This window comes from Poecilia mexicana, unplaced genomic scaffold (genome assembly GCF_051168715.1).
Source record: "Poecilia mexicana isolate PSO_F unplaced genomic scaffold, ASM5116871v1 scaffold_2, whole genome shotgun sequence".
NCBI classification, from domain to species: Eukaryota; Metazoa; Chordata; class Actinopteri; order Cyprinodontiformes; family Poeciliidae; genus Poecilia; species Poecilia mexicana.
This window is the reverse complement of record NW_028263371.1, coordinates 35,338,353-35,360,155: the sequence shown is the minus strand read 5'-3', so window position 1 is coordinate 35,360,155 and position 21,803 is coordinate 35,338,353. Positions and strand designations below refer to the sequence as shown.

At 38.9% G+C, this 21,803-nt stretch overlaps 1 protein-coding gene across 2 annotated transcripts in view; it reads right to left on the bottom strand.

The window, feature by feature from the left end:
- Nucleotides 1-21,510, bottom strand: part of sonb (SON DNA and RNA binding protein b) — a 31,978-nt gene extending 10,468 nt beyond the window's left edge. The window contains exons 1-17 of one of the 2 annotated variants that reach the window (XM_014974699.2): nucleotides 21,376-21,510; nucleotides 20,781-20,984; nucleotides 19,798-19,832; nucleotides 17,831-18,018; nucleotides 15,434-15,624; nucleotides 13,493-13,671; nucleotides 12,273-12,540; nucleotides 11,982-12,175; nucleotides 11,717-11,869; nucleotides 10,089-10,264; nucleotides 9,015-9,149; nucleotides 8,573-8,659; nucleotides 8,253-8,474; nucleotides 5,090-5,200; nucleotides 4,866-4,982; nucleotides 2,362-2,509; nucleotides 1,983-2,051 (exon numbers count right to left, since the gene is read on the bottom strand). In XM_014974699.2, the coding sequence (XP_014830185.2) occupies nucleotides 1,983-2,051; nucleotides 2,362-2,509; nucleotides 4,866-4,982; nucleotides 5,090-5,200; nucleotides 8,253-8,474; nucleotides 8,573-8,659; nucleotides 9,015-9,149; nucleotides 10,089-10,264; nucleotides 11,717-11,869; nucleotides 11,982-12,175; nucleotides 12,273-12,540; nucleotides 13,493-13,671; nucleotides 15,434-15,624; nucleotides 17,831-18,018; nucleotides 19,798-19,832; nucleotides 20,781-20,984; nucleotides 21,376-21,458 (2,560 nt within the window). In that variant the 5' untranslated portion in view covers nucleotides 21,459-21,510. The remainder of the gene's footprint in view (nucleotides 1-1,982; nucleotides 2,052-2,361; nucleotides 2,510-4,865; nucleotides 4,983-5,089; nucleotides 5,201-8,252; nucleotides 8,475-8,572; nucleotides 8,660-9,014; nucleotides 9,150-10,088; nucleotides 10,265-11,716; nucleotides 11,870-11,981; nucleotides 12,176-12,272; nucleotides 12,541-13,492; nucleotides 13,672-15,433; nucleotides 15,625-17,830; nucleotides 18,019-19,797; nucleotides 19,833-20,780; nucleotides 20,985-21,375) is intronic. The other variant, XM_014974700.2, reaches the window with a different exon arrangement.
- Between the last annotated feature and the right edge of the window lie 293 nt (nucleotides 21,511-21,803).

The window sequence follows — 21,803 nt, the reverse complement described above, 5'->3', positions numbered from 1 at the left end:
ATCATTATGAAGATATTTAATTTGTTTTGTGCACAGATATGGTATCTATAAGGATGGCTGATGATGACAAATGGACTTTTGGGAGAAGGGGGGATTTTTTTTCTTCCAACTACTCCTACCGTGTTTCCATGAAAGTAAGACAGTGTCTTACTTTCTTTTTATCCCCAAAAGCCCCACTATGTCTTACTTTTGGGGTATGTCTTATATTGGAAAAAAAATTGTCGAATTTTTTGTTTTAACCATAAAATTAACATTTATTAACAACCTGAACAGTATTGTATTCACCACAAAACAGTTTTATAAAAGGAAGTGCCAACGTATGGAGAGGGGGACGGTGCGGACGTGGGCAGGAGGCGGCGCGCAGCTAGATGAGAGGTGTTTCCCCGAAAAGTAAGACATACAGTATGTCTTACTTTCGGGGTACGGCTTATATTAGCCGACCCCCCTGAAGCCCCCGATACGTCTTACAATCGGGGGTGTCTTACTATCGGGGAAACACTGTATTTAGGCCTGTCACGATAAACGATTAAACCTATCGACCTCATTTTAATTATCGGCTTTATAGTCTCTTCCGGCCTTTTTTCTTTCTGTTGATGACACTGAATAAAAAAAGGCTCAGCTCCGGTGCTTTCTACTGACCCTCCCTTCCTCATTTCCTTAGTCTAATGTCCAGCGCACATTACAAGTCGTCGGCCCATTTTCAAAACCTGAGACACACATTAGCCGACAGAAATCCTAACGGTTCGATCGGGTTCGTCGTGCCGTGTGGTGTCCAGCCACATGGGCACAAAATAATGGCTACAAGTCCAGTTAACTAATTTTAAAATCAGGCATTAATCAGTGCTTTACTAGAATCTGCCTGTCACATGCATCACAGTCCTGACTGAATGAAAATAATTATAACCTATTTATGTCACGTTAACGAAGAACAGCTGAAAACTTACCGGGTTTATCAACTGCGGTAGCAATTTGGCTCCAATTCCTCCCCTTGTCATTTCTATAGTTTTCGCACTAATGTTGAATAAATATTAATGTTTCCACATATCATCTTCGATGTCCGCTGGCCTTCGGGTTGCGCTGTTTCAGCTGTTTGGGATTCCCCTCGTAATTTCCCCTCAGAAAGCACGAGGAGAATCCGCGCTTTCTGATTGGCTACCTGTCACATTCAGCGTTAAGCTCCCAGTCGAGGAAAACCCCTGATTTAGATCGGAGGGGCCACGACGATCTACCGTAACACACCAGACACTGCAGGGTGATCGGTCAGATCGGCCAACGATCTAAGATTGTCATAAGGGGAAAATAGGGGCAAAAAATGGTGTAGTGTGAACTATTGGATTAGGAAGTCGGATGTGCCTTTTTTCTCTATTTAAATCTAGTGATTACTGAAGGGCAATACAGACTTCATAATCTGCACTCTTTCGGTTGAATGCAGTATTTATTTCCACTTTAGCTTTATGTTGTTTAGTTTTTATTCAAGTACGTTTTCTGTTAATGGAGACTGAGAATCCGTTTTATTTTTATTTTTGGTTGTTTTGTTTATTTAGTTTATCAGTTCCAATGTTACGTGTTATTTTGAAAATAAATATCAGGAAATCGCATGTATTAGTCATTTCCATTAAATCAGTGTCAAAAGGTCTTGAAACAATATTATCGTTTATCGCAATAATTTCTTTAGACAATTAATTTGTTATCGTGACAGGCCTACTCCTATTTATTGGAAACTTTCTGTTTACATCAACATGGGACATGTTCATGTTAATTGTAAATGAATGAAACAAACTAAAGTGTGTGTTAATGGAGGGGAGCCTCATCCGGAATCACTTCACTGCCATGGGGCTTTGAATAAGACAAGTCTAAGCCTAAGTGCTTTAGAGACACAAATCAAGAATCAATCAATATATCTGACACACAAAGTTATTTTTCCATATGTGAATCTTTTCAGCAAGAGCAAACAGACAGACATAATGCAGTGAATGTGTTACCCATTAGGTCCTTGGTTACAACAAGTCCTCCTGTTTGCTTCTGTGGCTTTTCTCCCTCAGCAACAAGACCTGGAAGATAAAAATCAGTGAGCACAGGAACTCCATTAGCACTGCTGCCATATTTATTATGATCATCTGTCTGAAAATCTCCCTAAAGAGTCTATCAGTGGGATGTGGAAGGGGCTGATGGAGCTGCAGAGAGAAGCAGGAGATTTAACAGGAAATTCAGTGTTTGCATGTGGGGAGTTATTATACAGTACAGAACCAAGAATTAATCTTTTAAATGCCGGTATAATAATTTTCATGACCAAAAACAGCTAATAATTTTCAATAAAATAAATGATTTGTACTAAATAACCCAAAACAGAGAAATTCATACCTTTTCTGTCCACCTTGAAGTCAATGACGATTGGTTCCACCGTCCCCTCGCGGTTCCTCCCTAAGCCCTCGCCCGTTCTCCAGCCCATCTTCCTCATGAGGAACTCCCCAACGCCACCAGACACCGGAGCCGCCCTGAGGAACTGGTCCTACACCCAGGAGGGAAAAAACTCTCTGCATCAGCACAACTCTACATAGATCCAATATGTGACCCCTGGAATGGGTCACTCCACTAACCTTTTTAGTTTATGACAGGAAGAGGAAGTTATTCAGTTTTAGTTTTAATTGTTTATGTTATGTACACATTTCATAGAGTTCATTCAATATGCAACCGCAATGTTTCTGACTGACAGACCCAAACCTGACAGTTAAATCGGATCTAAACTGCTGGTGGGTTTGACAGAACAGACTGTTACCATCCACAGAGTCAACAGGGACAGACATGCACTGAGGCTCCTGACAGGCACATGTCAGTTTGGTGTCTAACAGCCCTTAGTAAGACATGTAACCACAGACCTGCAGTGCTAACAGCTGAGGAGGACTTTGCAAAGTTTTACCTTGGGGGAGCAAACGTTTAGGACCAGTAACATATGAAAGCATGTTACTATGGGGGTTAGAAATCTTTGAAAGCTATTTTCTTCTCTCTTTTTTTCATTTGTTGTTTGTTTGCTATTTTGATTTTGTTTAAGGATTTAAGACAGGTCTCATTGCTGTCAGTGATTTTACCACCTTCCTAGAGCTGTACTGCTCTATCAAACATTGGATATTATACGTGGTTTAAAGTATCTGCACAAGGAAAGTGGTAGGCAGGCTACAGAGTAGAGATCAGCTCCATAATTTACATTTGAAAAGACATTTACATACACTGAATATAAAGACATATACATTTTTTTTCACTATCTGAAGTTAAATCAGACCAAACTATTCCTGTTTTAGCTTCATCAGAATTACCAAAATTATTTGTATTTGTAAATGCAAGCTTTCTAGCAAACAATAAATTTGGTGATCAGATTTTTAACAACATATATTAGTTTTTTTCATACACCAAGATAAATAATTCAAATCAATCTTTTTTCTTTGCCATAAATAACTTGCTCATATCCTTCTGCCTCTCCTACCGGACAAACCCAGAAGTTAGAACAGAAAAGGAGAAGATCACACAGGATTAAACAACACAGTGTGTTAGCCCACAGTTTGTGAGACTACTTCATTGTTGTTGACTGGATCGCAGGAGTCAGCATATAGAGAGAAGCAGTCTAGAACTGAGCTGGCAGCCCTACCACTGACTGGTAAAAACTGATCCATCTCATTAAACGGGTGAGCTGCCGCCATCAGTCTAAGCACCCGGTTAAGGTCAGTAAGTGTGTTTTTGCAAGAGGAAAAAGGTGAGATGTCACCTCTGTCATAAACTTTCACACCACAATGTCTAATTTGTCAGTGACAGCTGGGTTTGAAACAGTTTGTCTGATCCTGCTGCTCAGCTGCTGGTCAGCCGCTGAGCCGTCACAGAGGATAAAGATGGACGGAAACCAGAAACAATGCAGCAGTGAACGGCGATCGGTCCTGAATTTTTAAAATATAGCAGCTCAGATCCCAAATACAAATGAAACACAGAAAACTGTTTACTCAGTTTCAGTAACAAATTGAAGCTTTTGTACTGAACGGTTTCTTTTCAGTTTCATATTTTTTTACTAATTAGTATTAAACGTGACGCTGCACGCTTTCCTAAATTCCCCTAGTGGGGTTGACCGGCACCTGATGACATGACTTTTGTGAGTTATCTAATCCTGACTCAGAGACTGAGAAAAACTGCCTCAACTCAACCTGGGCCTGAACGCCCCTCAGATTTGGTCACCATGTTTTTCTTCCAAATACTTTTGGGTTTATCATCTACTTTTTTTAAAAGTTCCTGCAGAGTTTTGTCTAATTTTCCTCTGAGGCAAGTAGTTTGGGGTTCAATTCCCAATTTGTGACCTCTCTGATAACTGTGAAAAAAGAAAATGTAAAAACTTTTTGAGACCCAAAAGTCCTCTTCTTTCAGTTTACACTCCAAACCTTTCATTCAAAGTTCCTTTGTTCAGAACGAGCATGATCTCTGAAACTTAGAGTGAAAGACATACATGTTGGGATTAACATTCAATCAGCTAATATTTGTTCTCCACTCCTTTAAGTGGTTGCCAGGTCCATGATTGTTTTTTTTGGGTGTTGTTCTTTTTCCTAACTAATCACTAAAATATATTTGTGTGATTCCTAAAACCAGTTTCATGTTAAAAGTGCAGTTTGATTGAGATTTGACAGTGTTGGGGAGTTGCTCTGCTTTTCCTGAAGAAATGTAAACCCTCTGCTTAATGGACCAAAACTTCAAGGAGGATTTCCATGTTTCACACATTGAACCACCGAAGACCGATGGTGAAAAATGTCTGTCCTAGACGTCCTTCATGTGTCTCACCATAGGATTTATGTTAAATGAACTGAATTGGGCCACAGTGGCTAAGTAACCCTTACCTTCTTTAGCCACGCTTGTGGTCCGCTGGTAGACAGCTCCTCTGAGCTGAGAACCTGGGCTCCAGTAGAACCAGTAAAGAGACCAGGAACGTTACTGGACTGAGCCCATGCATCCACCTGTTAAAAAAAACAAGCATTGTCTTAAAAACCAGCCATTCAATTTCCATTATAACTATTTGAGAAATCAACATTTCCTTATTAATCCTGAGTGAGAAGTATTCTACCTGCTCTTGGGCGCGGCTGAGCATACAAATGGCACTGATGTCATAGGGGTTCTCAGCCAATCGCCTCTGAGCTTTGATTCTCTCCGTCACTGCCTGGGTGATATCCACATTCTGAGGGGAAGAAGAAGAAGAAGAAGAAAAAAAGGCAATTTGAAGTTATGGAAGAAAACTACCACTATATCGGTTTGGACGTTTCTCTATGCTTCACTGCTCATCTACAAGGACCCATCTGTTCCAGCTGCTGCTTCAAAACTTAAGGCTTTACTTAAATCTTTGCTGTTTCCACACAGGAGCTGCAGTTCTGATATCTGCCAGAGAAGTTCCAGATGGGAGGCAAAGGAGAGCTGGGTGTTTAATATACAAATATGTCTGACTGGAGTTAGCTGGAAAGTGCTGAGGAATATATCAGAATAATAAGATGCATGTTTTCAAATTAATTTATCTGGAGTGCAACAGCAAATAGATCAACATAACAGCAGTCAGGTTTCTATGGCTCCAGGTCAACCCACTTTATTCTTGTTTGCAGTTAATGATTTCATTAATTATCTTCTGCAGAATAGAAGTAAAATAACTGTATATTTTAGCTGCAGGTACATCTTTTGATCAAGCATTCACTAGATAAATTCTGTTATGGCATTTTAGGCAATAACATTTTTATTTTCTTATTTAAAAAGGGAACTGTTTTAATCATTTGTTATTTGCATCTTTTAATGTATTTCTAATGTATAAAAAAGGCTGAAGAAGATAAATAAAAAAATCTGCAAAGTGTGATTATTTCTTATACGAATAATTGACAATCGTCAGTATAACTGATTGACTACTCTAATCATTGTTAGCTGCAGCCCTAATATAAACGTGTGAAAGTCCTTAAATGGATTTTTTTATATTCTGTTTTTTTTTTTTTCAGAGCTTCTTTGGCTCAACTTAACACATTTTTCTAACTATGAACGCAAAATGCACCCTGCTACAGTTTATACTCAGTTCTACTTTATTTCTTACTCTTCTTAGTCTATGAAAACTATTGCAAAATCCAGTTCTAGTTCTCTGGAACAAAAGAATCAGACTTGCACAAACATGTGAGAGATCCTTAGATCATTCTGATCAGCAGTTTAGAAACACAGCCAACGTATAAATGTTCTGTTGCATCTGCTGCAAACACTGTTTGAGCAACTAGTTTTATTATTTTATGACACTTTCACTACATCAAGAATAACATGCATCTGCTCTTTTCCACTCAGAAGCTTTTTCTAAGATTTCCTGCTCCAAACAGCCTGAGTTTGGCGTTTCCCTTCTAATAAACACACATTCTGACAGAGGTTTTGTAGCTTGTTCTGTCTCAGAATAATATCCCTGCCTGCCTACAAAATACCTTCATCCACATGAAAACATAAAACACTGCCAGAGCACTGCAAATTGAACAGTGACAGCAAACTGTAAATACTCAGAGTCCAAGTGTCTTGTTATTTCTCATATTGCTTGTATTGACAGCCCAAAGGCGCTGGCAGTGATGTGTGATCTCTGCCAGCGCTGACAGCCGATCTCATTACAGCCGTCTCTCTCTGCATGTGCCCACCAAGCAGAAGACAGTGTCTTGTTATTCTGCAGAAACAGCTGCTTCCTGCTCAAAGCTCTGATCAGCACGGCTGGGTTGGGTAACAGTGACCTCAGTGGCACATACAGATCAGGGTTGATGAAGAAGTTATTCATAGCATTAAAGTGATCAAACCAGAAGCTTTTTGCATTTTCCACAGGTGAAAGGCCTCCTTGCCAGCACCCTAATCTGTAACTCCTCCACGGATTCTCTATAACTTCACATCTACACATTAAGAAGAAACACATCATTGTTTTGTCACTTTATTAATCCCAAATACATGCAACTCATCTTATCCAAGGTTCTTCAAAGAGTTTGTGTTGATGCTGATGGCTGTGGGTAGGACTGATCACCTGGAGCGACTGTGTACAAAGAGAATGCCTAGGGTTCTGCAGATTTCTTTTTTATTTTATTGTATCCAGCCAATCCTTTGTTAACTGCAATACTGCAATGACGAATGGGATTTTATATAATGTGGAACTCTAAACAACCATCATCCTCTTTAGGAAGGTACAAAATGTTCAAATCAACCCAGATACAAACTGCAACAATACCCTAATCACACACAAGTTAAGAGAGAGTCAGTAAGTCCTGTTACTACAGGACATTGGCTGGAAGGCCATTCAGTGGAAGAAGACATTACTCCAAATGCAGCAAAACAAATCTAGATTAGATTTTGGAAATGTACTGAGGTTCTGATGAAACTAAACCAAACATCCATCTATTCCCTCTCATCCCTGAAGCTTCTCAAAGGAGGCTGGTCCTCAGCGTTCACTGGGCAACAGGCGCAATTCTTCCTGGACAGGTCGCCTTTAAACCATTTTACTTAAAATAAATCTAATACAGAGAATAACTGCTTCTGTTTTATGTTCAGATATTTAGTTGTCTATATGGAGGCTCTTAAATAACATGATAGACCTTGTCAATTGTTTGCATGTCTCCACCTAACTTCAGTGTTGGTGTCAGCAGCCAGCTGCTACTGAACTGGCTGAAACGAGTCTAGCACCACCTTCTGGTTCAGAAATGAACTGCCATCTAGACAAACATGCCAGACTTCTACATACTTTTGTTTGCAAAGTTGAACAGTTCTATAAACTCTTTTTAATAAACATGTATGTAAAGCGGTAAAACACCAACAACAGTCAACAGGCATATTGCTGCAGTTTTTTTTTTTTATATGAAGGCTCAAATAGCCACAATGCTAAAATATTTCATATTTTTTGGGCGCCGTGGTTCTCTGTTTATGTCACCACATGGCACAATTCACTGGGATTTAAACTATAATGCTTTGTTTATGGGAAATGTTGCTTTATCCTCCCAGAATGAATTGTAATTAAATTTATAGGACAGTGTTAGTTTCTACAATAAGCTCAAATCTCTCCAGCTGCTGCTCTGGAAGCTCTAAGTGTTCAAGCAGGAACTGATATGAGTCATAACAGAAAACAAAACATTTTAATGATACTGCACAGAGGTGGGCTTTCCTAAAATATCAAAACATAAAAGTCCAACCAGAACAGAATTAAAGTTACTTTACTAGACACCAACAATACCTCCAGAGAGTTTATGTCTTACCTGCTGCCGTATTTCAGGGAAAACACTGTCGTTGTCAGGTACAGGTGCTACCTGCTGCTCCATGACGTCGGGTAGCCCTGCATCTGATGCCGCCTCACCCGACAGTAAGGTGGGCGTCGCTGAGGGAGCGTTTGACACAGACTTTTTGCCCGTAGATGTAGATTTGTCAGCTGTTTTCTCAACTGGAACCCACTCTCCATAGGCAACCACTCCTTCTCCCTCCTGCATGGTAACATTATGAACAGGAAGAAGCATTAATGTGTTAGAAACAGATGGAAATCCTTTGCTTATCCTTATTGGTTGAACAGATGCATCCTGACCTTCTTACGATGTTGTGACCCTGAAGACACAGGAAACTCCTTGGCCATTTCTGCATCACTACGCGATGTTGGACGAACTGTTGTGTTCTGAAAGTTGAAAAAAAAAATTGCAATAAAAATTTCAATGCTCATTTTTCTTAAAACAATCCATGTAAATGCTGAATGGTAATTTTTCAACTTCACTTATGCACTACAGGCTGCATTTAAAGTAATCAATAATCAGCTGCCACATTCAATACAACTTATTTTTTCCTATTTTTAAGCCATAAAGCCATATTTTGACAAATTAACAAATTAAAATCTGCATTTTCTGCATTTTAAAGAGCTTTAATACATCTTTTATTAAAAAACGCCTGTCAAATCACACCAACTACAGCTTTATATATGCCCATTTTGCCTCTTCAGTGTCCATTTCTCAGACTAGAAAAGACCTAAAAATTACATTAATGTTGAAGTTGATGACTTTTTGCTCTCGAATGGTTGATCCTCCAAAGAGTTTGCCATCATCTTCTTCATCGGAAACATGAGGTAGTGCCACTGGCAGCTCTCCAGTGCTGTCTGCAATCATCTTGCATTTCTATAAAAACAGAGAACAATAAAATGACTTAAGAAATATAATGTTCCCCCAGTTTGAGATCATAACTTCATCTTAATATATTCATTCAGCCACTATTTGTGGTTTTAAGCTTTGGAAAAATAGAACGGTTGTAAAGGAGGCTTTTTTAAATAAACTTTTCTAAACATGCAATAAAGCTGTAGGTCTTGACTTGTTACCTACAAGTGGAAGAGAGCCGATGTGTAGAGTCAGAAGTAAGACAAGGTGACATTTTCCTTTTTTTCCCTGAGATTCCAGACTGAATACATGTCTGGTCTTCAAAGTGTTGTTTCTCTATAGTAAGAGCATAAACTCTGCATGGAAAGAATACGACAGGAAAATCCTCTACCAATCAATTTATGCCTCCTTTCAATTTCAAGTCGGTTATCATGAAGTTCAGTACTTAGAAAATAACACTGTTCTTACTACTATGACAAACTGTAGTTTTTAGCAACAAATGAGCATAGCTACAATCCAAATATATTTGAGCATTTATTGATAATGCAATATTGTTAAATTCATCATATATTTGGCTAATGTATATTGGACATCCTTAATTTTCATTAACAAAATATGTCAATCAGATAAGTACTGTATTTAATTGTATTGGTTTTTGATGGGGATTTATAAACATACAAACAGGATTTATGGTTCTTCAGTTGTATTTTTGCAAATAAGATGAAACAGAAACATTAAAATATGCATATTTGCGTTAGTTAATTTCTCTAGTAAACTTACGGCAGTAAAAGAATTTCTGCTGACTCATCATAGTCTTATCTTTCATATATAGCCTCAACATTTCGGCCATGTTTTGGAGAATACATGGCATCGATGTAATAAATCCTCCAAACTGAGAGCATGCTGATTGGTTACTGTTTTTAGTGCTTTGTTTAATCCTGAAAACACACACTGGGGTCTTACATCAGTAAACTCCTTAATGCTAATGCTGTTGGCCTGCTTTGCCACTTTCTTTTTCACTTCTTCCAGAGCGGCCGAGTTAGACTGGATCCCAAGGATAGATGGCTTGTTACCGACAGAGGACAGTGGGAGCAGCGAAGACAGAGTCCCCATGTTAGACAGAGCTGCAGTCACAGAAGCTACAATGGAGACAAAGATAAAAGATTCAAAAGAGAGGAAAAAAATGGGTTAGGGTTGTTCATTTAAGTTAGTGGAACATTGATCATTCTAAATGATTTAAAGCAATTGAAGTTCACCCTAATTTAAGGTCAAACACTGAAAGGCATTTTTGTGTTTTTATTTAAAAAGGCATTTTTTATATTACTCAGAAGATTTATCTAATAAAGTGTAAAGCCCAGTTCACACTAAACGATTCTAGAATTGTCGGCCGATGGTCGACCTTTTTTCACAACCTGAGACCACAAACTAGCCGACTAAAAATAGTGGGTATAATGTGTTTGATCGTAGAGTGTGAGAAATCCCTTAAATTTACACGATACCACACCTGAATTTACAGTAAACAAACATGGACAAAGGCGTTGAAGTAGTGACTGTAGTTTGTGGATGTATTTTAACTGAAAACAGACGCAACAAAAAGTCAAAGCTTTGGATTAAGAACTGGACTTGGCGAAATCATATATTTGTTGCACTACAATATGGAGGTGAGTTGTACTTTTTCTCCCGTTTTAACAAACATTACACTGGGCTTAATATTTTTTCTGTGCTGTTGATTAATTAAGCGTAACCGTTTAATTAGAAGTTTTTAAATTTTTGATGTGTGGATATTGTAGAATATGTGGATGTACTGGGCTTTGTTTCAGAAAGCTGAATAACTGAAAGTTCGGAGCAGCGTCAGCTAGAAGAGTGCATGTCCTGCGTGTTTATTTTTTAGAAAACCAGATAGCAGTTATCCTTATTTTTTCCCAACTGATAGCAGAAGGGTAACGTCTTCCCACTCCATTTATGGTGCATGGTAAGTTAATTGCAAATTTTCTGGCATCACCTCTGCAGCTCCTGGAACCGCGTGCGCAATATTTGTGCAGCGCTCTGCACTCATCAGTTTAATGAACTTCTGCACCTATTTTTTTCTCAATTTAGACTACAAATAGATTAACACAACATAACATTTTCTGTATTTTTCTCTGTTGTGTTATTACTGCAGACTGAAATTAAACGAGCCATTTCAACCAAAGAATGCACTTTAAACCAGACTTTATAATTTTTCTGTGTTATTTATTTATTTTTCTGATTGGCTACCTATCACATTCAACAGGCTGCCTTCTCGCTCCCAGTCGATGGACACCACACGTACTGAGATTATTGGGACAAGACAAACATGTAGAATATTCCTGATTTTAGATCGGAGCGGTTCATACTTTCTATCGACTGGACCCGATCAGTCGTAACACACCACACACTACAGGATGATCGGTTGCGATTATCGCAAGTGACAATCTTAGAACGCTGAACGTTCTAAGATTGGCGTGAGGGCAAAATGGGGGCAAGAAATCGTGTAGTATGAACTGGGCTTAAGATAATCTAACCAACATCCCAGAATGTGAGATATTCAAGAAATAAATTCCAGATTTTACCAGCAGTCATGCTAGCCATTGCTGCATTCATGGCCATGTTTGGTAGGGCCAGAGGAAGCACTGTAGTCCTAAGGCTGGCAGGGACAGGCATCCCAGCCTTCACACACATGGCAGCAGCATTGGCCTTGGCTATTTCCAACAGCTGCTCCTTATCTGAGGAAACACAGAAACAGGAATAATTAAAACCCCAATTTATTCAAAAACATCCAACTCATAGTGGCAAATGGTAGCTTTGACTGTGGAATGCTGGTTTAGAGTATCTGACCCAGTTCACTGATGCGTTTTGGGCTGGTACTCCTGCTTCGGTCCTTTCTTGTAGGTGATCTTTTTTTGCGCAGGATGAGGATGGGGGAGTGGCTCGGTTCACGTTTCCAGCGGTCCCTCTGGCTGTAGGTTAGCCTCCTGCGGTTGCGTGACGCAGACCGTGACCGGGACCTCCGGGAGCGCCGGTGGACCGACCTACACAGAGAAAAAACCAACAAAACACAAACGATGACATCAGTTCTGATGCTGGTAACCGAATGTTGGATGTTACAGAATGAAAACGTAACGCTACCTGGAGCGTGACCTTTTCCTCACTGAGCGGCTCCTGGATCTGGATCTTCTCCTGTAGCTCCTGCTGGGGGACTTGGATCTTTTTCTCTTCTTTGATGACTTCCTGTCTCTGTCTCTGTCTGGTGACCTGGACTGCTTTCTTTTCCTCCTAGCTGGTGATTTGTCATGAGACCTGGGCTTTTCTGAAGCTTTCTGCTGAGGGGCGGTGGACTTCGGGGCTTGTTTGGGTTCAGAGGGTGTGGGTAGCTTGTGGGCAGATGAACCAGAACCTAAAGTTTTAGGAAGACCAACAAACAAATTCTAATCAAGCTGAAAGTCCAACTGGTGCTTTGAGACAGTGCGACATAAACCGGTGTGTGTGTCTCTGTGTGTGCGTGTGTGTGTGACTTACAGCCTGCTTGAAGCTTAACCAAAGAGCCTGCTTCCATTTATTAATTAAAATAATTCCATTTCAAGGAAGTAGCATTCAGTTAACAAAACCATTTTAACATCAGTTCAAAATTGAAATAGTTTCATACAAGGTCTGAAGCATAACTATTTATTCTTAATTCTTATTATTTTGTACACTTTCATTCTAACAGTAGTAGTTTATTCTTTACGGTTCATCCTCCATTTATTATTTTCTAATAAATGTATACTGTTATATACATATTAGCATGTTATAACGCTTAACACATTATAACATTATAATGATTAAAAGTAACTTTTGAAAGGCAAATATTAAGCATACTTTTTAATAATTTCACTGACTCTTATTGGTCTAGTGTAATATTATAATCTTAAATGTGTTTTCATCAGCTACATTTAGAAATTAATGACAATTAACATAGACAGAGGCTGAAAATCCTCTACATATACACAAATATATTCAATAAATTACAATATTATTGAAAAGTCAACTTATTTCAGGAACTTTATCTCTATGTTAAACAAACTATATAGATCACTTACACAGATGAAGAATTTATTTATGTTATATGAGGATTTTCCACTTACAGGTAATGAAAACATGACATTTAAAATCAGACCTTTTAAAAAAATATTTGATATTCCAGATCAGATTGTTAAATTGGGTGAGATGTGTCTCATTTACTTATCAGTTACATACTAGCAACATCTGACACAGAGCTAATAAAAGGCAGCAACATGTGAGAGCTAAGCCTGAGAGTCAGGACTGTGCAGAGGTGCTTATGGGGATTTGTTGGCTTTACATGATCTTACCTTGTTTTTCAGTTTTGTCTCGATTCTCTGCTGGCTCTGCTGTTTTTGGTTCAGCTCTCTCTTCTGCCAGCAGGGGTGTCTGTGCAGAACTGAGGTTCTTCACTGGCGACGGAGGCCTGTCTGAAGGGCACTGGGCATTGAGCACGGATTCACACAAATGTCCTGTCGTCTCAGACGGGCTGCAGTCAACCACACCACAACATCATTTGTTTCAATTAAGAAACACATCAAACAATAAGACATTTTTCTGGTCTGTGAAGGACTGTCTTAATTACTGTAATGACAGCACTTGACAGAATCCATGAAAAAATACATTAAGTAACCAGCAGCCCAGAAGATGAGCTTTGAAGCTGTGTTTATGGCCTTTATATACATTTTAATGCCATTTGTGACATCAATGGGAAACATCTTCATGCATTTTCCTTAGAGAGATATTTACAGCTGGAGTGGGCTGAGACTGTCTGCGGCTGTCCTGTTTATATTTAACAGTATTTATGACGGTGAAAAGCTTCTTCTGGTGATTGTGTAGTGGAATCAGCTGGATGGTGAACATGAAACACTCATGCAACTTTGTCATGTTTTTGTTCTTTGCTGAAACTGCCAAAGCAGCAAATCGCTTTGATTACATCTTGTGATTTACTGCTTTTATCCAATTTAAAGCCAAAATTATTCTAAATAGGCAAATTTGTATTTTTTAGGAACTAATTCCTCCATTTATGGACTTCTCCAGATGTACAAAAATATTGCACATCATTATCTGTTGGACTGACAAATATCAGCTGGGAAAATGTTGCATTTCACCCAACATTAGTCAGATGTTGATGCTACAGATGGCTATAACAAACAGGAAGTGGAGCATAACTCTCAGAAAAATGGAGAGTATTCCCCGCTGTACTTGAGGTTTGGACATTGAAACTTTCAGAGTCGTGCCTCTGATAAGACACAAACCCACCAGCGAATGAGAAACTTTGCCAAGTCCCCTCCCCATATAAGTCTCTTTTCAGAAAGGCTGAAAAGCAGCTCAAGCCAGCGTACAAACTTTGAAGAAATTATATCAAATTTTGCAGTTTCCGTCAACCTTTTCTGATGGAATACCACAAATTGCTCGGAAAAAATACATGGATCCAACCAGAACCTTCTAAGGCAGACGTATGTGGTACACCATAGACAGATGAGGAACACTAGAGCAGAGCCAGATGAAACATCCAGAAGAGAATTATGGGACAGCATGGGATTAACTCTGAGGTGATTTTAGCTACCAACTCTGGCTGGTGGAGAAAGTAATTCACTTGAAATTCTATTCAGTGTGAACAGGATCTGGTGTGCCAACAGCAGAGGACCTGAACTGAAAAGCGAGTTATCAAAATAATGAGAAAAATAATAATAGGACTCTCCCATCCTCTTCCTGGAGGACATTTTCAGGACTCTCCCACAACATTCTGGCAGATTGCATCATTCTCTGCATCCACCTGTTTTCTATTTCAATGTGCCTTCTTTTTGCTCAGGGCTACCCTCTATATTTTAACCTCGGATTTATCTTATGCAACAACAATAACCCATATTTTAATCTATTCTATAACAAACAGAGCCAACAAAACAAAGTGCTACTTTTTCACAGCTGATATAAAAGAGGCCCAAACCCCAGTAAAGCAGGACTTTTCAGCGGCCCATGTTGGCTTGCTATTGCAGGAGTCTCCAACCTGTGACTCTTTAGAGTTTCCTCATTAGTTCTGAGTAAAACTGATGTTCATGTAGTTGGACTGAGGGTTAAAATGTCACTTTGGATTAGACATGTTGCAGACACCTGCGTTAGTGATTTAATTAGGCCGATTTGTCCTTGATCAGAAGGACACAGACTGAAAAAACTAATTGAATGCATCTAGAACTCCCTCGAGGAGTGAGCATTTATCATCCCGTTTGTTGTGATAAAACATGTAATACCTGCTTTCGCTTTGGTGGCACTTTGAAGGAGACGATGATTGAGTCTGTGATCTTTGGCAGTGGAGTCCCAGTGATGAGGCAGGGTTGCTCTTCATTGAGCAGGAATGGGACTCAGAATTGGAATGTGATGGCGGACACGGGCTCCTGCTCCCAGCTCTCTTTTCATTCCCATTCCCTTTATTGGAGCTGTCCTGTATTAGAGTAAAAGGCAGCAAAAAAACAACAAAACAAAACATGATACATGTATATGTGATGTCAACACAGACAGTTTGGGAAAGTGTCCTAAATGATCTGAGGCTCATATTTATACACAGAGAGAGAAGGATCAGAATCATTCCAGCTTATATGCTACTTGTTAGGAATTTGAAGAATGTCATGCATTACAGTGGGGAAAATAAGTATTTAGTCAGTCACCAATTGTGCAAGTTCTCCCACTTAAAAAGATGAGAGAGGCCTGTAATTGACATCATAGGTAGACCTCAACTATGAGGGACAAAATGTGAAAAAAATTTGAGAAAATCATTTTGTCTGACTTTTAAAGAATTTATTTGCAAATAATGGTGGAAAATAAGTATTTGGTCAATAACAAAAGTTCATCTCAATACTTTGTTGTATATCCTTTGTTGGCATGACAGAGGTCAAACGTTTTCTGTAAGTCTTCACAAGGTTGGCACACACTGTTGCTGGTATGTTGGCCCATTCCTCCATGCAGATCTCCTCTAGAGCAGTGATGTTTTGGGGCTGTCGGCAGGCAACACAGACTTTCAACTCCCTCCAAAGGTTTTCGATGGGGTTGAGATCGGGAGACTGGCTAGGCCACTCCAGGACTTTGAAATGTTTCTTACGAAGCCACTCCTTCGTTGCCCTGGCAGTGTGCTTGGGATCATTGTCATGCTGAAAGACCCAGCCACGTTTCATCTTCATTGCCCTTGCTGATGGAAAGAGGTTTTCACCCAAAATCTCACAATACATGGCCCCATTCATTCTTTCATGTACACGGACCAGTCGTCCTGGTCCCTTTGCAGAGAAACAGCCCCAAAGCATGATGTTGCCACCCCCATGCTTCACAGTTGGTATGGTGTTCTTTGGATGCAACTCCGCATTCACTTTCCTCCAAACACGACGAGTTGTGTTTTTACCAAATAGTTCTACTTTGGTTTCATCTGACCATATGACATTCTCCCAATACTCTTCTGGAACATCCAAATGCTCTCTAGCAAACTTCAGACGTGCCTGGATATGGACTGGCTTAAGCAGGGGGACACGTCTGGCACTGCAAGATCTGAGTCCCTGGCGTCGTAGTGTGTTGCTGATGGTAGCCTTTGTAACATTGGTCCCAGCTTTCTGCAGGTCATTCACTAGATCCCCCCTTGTGGTTCTGGGATTTTTTTCTCACCGTTCTTGTGATCATTTTGACCCCACGGGCTGAGATCTTGCGTGGAGCCCCAGATCGAGGGAGATTAGTAGTGGTCTTGTAGGTCTTCCATTTTCTGATTATTGCTTCACACCAAGCTGCTTGCCTATTGCAGATTCAGTCTTCCCAGCCTGGTGCAGGTCTACAATTCGGTTTCTGGTGTCCTCCGACAGCTCTTTCGTCTTCACCATAGTGGAGTTTGGAGTGTGACTGTTTGAGGTTGTGGACAGGTGTTTTTTATACTTCAAACAGGTGCCATTAATACAGGTAATGAGTGGGGGAAAGAGGAGCCTCTTAAAAAAGAAGTTACAGGTCTGTGACAGCCAGAAATCTTGCTTGTTTGTAGGTGACCAAATACTTATTTTCCACCATTATTTGCAAATAAATTCTATAAAAGTCAGACAAAATGATTTTCTCAAATTTTTTTTCACATTTTGTCCCTCATAGTTGAGGTCTACCTATGATGTCAATTACAGGCCTCTCTCATCTTTTTAAGTGGGAGAACTTGCACAATTGGTGACTGACTAAATACTAATTTTCCCCACTGTAAATGAATAAAGGTGAAAGGTGATCTTATTTATTTAAAATAAATAAATGCTGTCAAACAGAAGTTGGATTAATTAGAGATTTTTGATTTGAATATAACCCATTACAGATATTCATGGAGGTTCTTGTGCAAATTAGTGAAATCGGGCATTTTTGGGTGGAACTCTGACCACCAGATGGTGACAAAGTGTTTCAACAGGAAGTGGTGAGGTAAACACGTTTCTGTTTGAATTGTTTTTGTTTCTTTACTTCATTCATCATGGAAACAGACCAGTGGGAAAAATAACAGGCTCACCATCAACTCCATGCAACCGATTTCAAAAAGTCAATATTTTAACTTAAGATAGTAAGTAGAAGATAAATGATACATTTGATGAAATTGATAATTCATATAAAACAAAACAGCCTCCATTTACTCCAACATGAATTATTATTACCTGTTTGGGGATGATATCTGGCAGCTGATCCTGTCGAGGCCGCAAACATTCATTGACCTTCTGCTTCAACTTGACTTCCGAGTCCGAATCGGACGTGTTCTCTCCACTTCTCCTTCTCTTCTTCTTCTTCTTTCTCTTCTTCTTCTTTCCTGACGAGTGCTCTCTGTTGGAGCTGGACTTCTTGTCAGCTGGACCATTCAGGAGACACGTTTAAGACACTGATGACTCCCAGAGAAGGAGACTGAACCATGTAAGATCCACACTTCTTCTCTTGCGAGACTTAAACCACAAAATGTAAAGTTATTCCATTGCAGCCATTGGAAAAGAAAGAGTACCCTCTTTTCAATTCTCACCTAGTGCTTTGTGGACTCCTAGTAGTTCAAACACCACTTATATCTTAATATGAATTATTATCTACGGTTTTTCCCATCTCTGCTCTTGAAGTACAGTCAATCAGCACCAGGGAAAATGAATGTAATTCCTGGATTGGCTAGTTGAAAACGTTACCCAATAGTGTGATAAGTAGCAATGTATCTACTTGACATACTTTTGGTAGCTTCCTAAGCTGGGTTATCTTTTGAATGTTTTGAATAGGCTCTAGGAAAAATTCAGGAATAATTGTCTTGAATAATTCACTTTGATCTTATTTCTCCAATAAAACATTGTTCCAAAAGCACCAACTTTCATTCAGATGCTGATTTTCGAACTCTTTCTCCTTCAACACTTCCAAACAATCCTTGCTTATTCCTGTCTTCCTGTCTCAAACCTCACAGGTCAACAAACTGAGGCCTGCAGAGTCTAAGTTGGAATCCTCCTGGAGGCTCCTGGGGAAAATCACAGCTGTCTAAAATGTTTTACACCTGGGAATAATCTGGAAATAGTTTGAAAACAGCATGTATCCATCCTGGCATTGTGTTAAGATCAGTCTGTCTGCTTTAAGAGAGGAGGTCACACTAATGTTTACCAGTCAATACATGTGATTAGCAGTCATATTCAGTGTTTCTCATGACAGCACTATCTCACACTGACAATTGTAGAAAACAGGCATTAATTTAAGTCTGGTTTCACTAAGAAACAATTATTTTTAACAAAAGCACCAGTGCACCAGTATTCTGACATGAATACTGCCTTCTGCCAATAACAGCAGTTTGAACACACATGCGTCTCTTCAGCTTCTCCACTGGTTTACTATAGGATTTAGATCTTCCAGTCTTCCAATAATGCATAACTATCAAGTGGAATTTTCAAATTTCCTGTGAAGTTTAAACATTTTTTAACTCAAAAACATGACAGTCAGCTGGATGACTGCCTTATTCCCCCGTGTTCTGGGCTTAGCATGTTTTCTGGGGGTAAACACTGCAGAAAGCATGAAGACGTTTTCCAGTTAAAATTAAACCCCCTGTAAGACTGCGATGGTAGCCTCACTCCCAACAACCAACATATAATACCGAATATGGATTATTCTGGTCTTACATTTTAGCTATTTACCTCCAAATTGCTACTAAATCGCACAGACTGACTTTGACTAGACTCACATTTACATAGTTTTAAAAAGTAGCAAATGCTGTTGAAGAAATCTAAAAGATTGATGTGTCACATCATATTCATACCCCAGGGAAACAAGAAGCAGTTGATTACTAACAAGAAGTTTCAATTCACTTCAGGAAGTAAGACATAAATAAAAATTTTAAGGGGCTTGAAAAGCGCCACGTGTGACGGTTTTTCCCACTCACTATAAAAGTATAAAAAATGGTCAAATTTTATATTTTAAGCATTTTTCCCAATAAATATGACCTTTTTTTCCTCCATTCCTGTAAGACATATTGATATAAAAGCCACCCCCTCTCTTACTCCCAATAAATCTAGAGCAAAAAGTTCAAGGTTTGCCCTCAAAAAACACAAAGCATATGTAAAAGGTATATTTTTACTCGGCTGTAGAAAGTGCAGATGAGCTCTAGTCGACTCACCTTGCTCCTTCATCTCTAGACCTGGTGTCTCTTTTCTATGAGGAAAAGACAAAAGACAGGCAAGTCACAATGAAAACATGCACCACAGCCAAAAACATCAGAATGTCAAGTCTCAGAATACGCCATCTTAAGCATCTGTGTTACATCCATTTGTAACTTTCACAAGCTCTGCCTCTCTTCTAACTTGATTATGTCTAACTTGTTTCAGCCAGGTCATGTGTTACTATGGTTTTCCAAAGCTATGGTTTCAAAACTGTAAAATGTTTTCTCTTAGAAATTTCAAACTTTCTAAGCTCTAGTAAATTAGCAGAGAGCCTAACATTAGGATTTATATTTGTGCTACTCTTTAAAGAGAACAAGAGTAACTCAGTTTAATAAACACTTCCTTAGCATGTTTTTACATAATTTTTAAATTCATCCTGGCTCTTTTTTTTCTTCTTACTGTCTGTGGTGAAATTAAGTAAACATTTAAACATCCCCTTAATGCAACAGTGAGTCATTCTGGTATCAAAATGGTAACATGACCTTTAGGTAAAGTCCATTCAGGGATATACAGTCAATGATAATATTTGTTATTTCATTTTAAGATGGATTGAATCTTGGCTGCATTAAATTTCAGTTAAGATCTATTATTACTGTGATCGTGTGGCTTCTAATCTACACAATACAATATTTTCTTTCATTTAAAGACTGAGTTTAGGTTTTTCTGGAATAAAATGATTAGAAATTATAAGATAAATTAGATAGATTCACAGGAATAATGAATTAAAATAAATGAAATTAATTAAAACAGATTTTTAAAATTATCAGTGGTAAACGTGAAATTTTGGAACAATAATGAAATAGAAGAAAACAATTAACTGATTAATATTTAATTGAACTGCTGAAAAAAGTAAAATCAATTATAGAAGGATATTGTCAACATCATAACATGATTTTAGATCCTCTTTCAGATGAACCTGTTTGGACGATGGAAGTTTTACCTCGGCTCTTGTCCCTCCATGTCGGCTCCAGACTCAGAACTGCTCTCCTTCTCATGGTTCTTCCTCTTCTTCTTGCTCTTGTGCTTTTTGTGCTTCTTCTGCTTCTTCTGGGACTTGCTGTGGTCCTGATCCTGGTCTCTCGGAGGACTTCTCTTTGCCGCATCACTAACTTTACCTTCACGGTCCGCGGCTGTTGCCTCACTGCTGGAAAACGGATCAGAATATCGCATGTTAACGTCTGAATATTTAAGAAACACACGAGGGAAGCATTGAAAAGATTCATGTAGAAGCAGAAAAAAATGTTTAGCGTTGATCTTTCTGACAATACCGCTGTTTGGCCTTTAATCTCCATCGTAGTTAAAATAATCTTTCAGACAGATGATCTTTATAAATATAAAAACAAAAAAAAAAACAGTTTCCATCTGTCTGAAGACTTTCAGCGGTTTCATCCTCTGTCCTTCCCGAAGCCTGCATGCTCTGCATGGTTAGTTCACAACATTCAGAACCACATGATTCGGCGACAATCAGACTGCAAGGCTATCGTTAGAAACAGACCGTCAGCAGAAACACAAGCTAAATACGACTGCCAACATACCTTTTATCCTCCTTCTGCTCTTCTATCTCTCGAATCTTGTTTAGAATAAAATCCTGGAAAATTTGTTCTATGTTGGCCGCCATGTTTCAGTGTGTAACTAGAATAAACGCCCGGGTAGGAACTCCTTCCGCTCTGTAGCTGCACCCATAGACATGAATACCATATTTTTTCATGTATTCATGTCTATGGATGCACCCTCCTCTTCTTCTATAGCGTTTTCTGGCAGTTTACATACTTAGTGTATTACCGCCATTCAAGGAGACAATTATAACTGGATGGAGATATAATTCAGAAATTAATTTTATCCTTTATATCTTCTAACCTTAAAAATAACTTTATAATATACATACTTTAACACTCACACACACATACATACTAAATCCTCTCAACTAATTTTGTATCTTTTAAATATTTAATAAGTGCTTGTA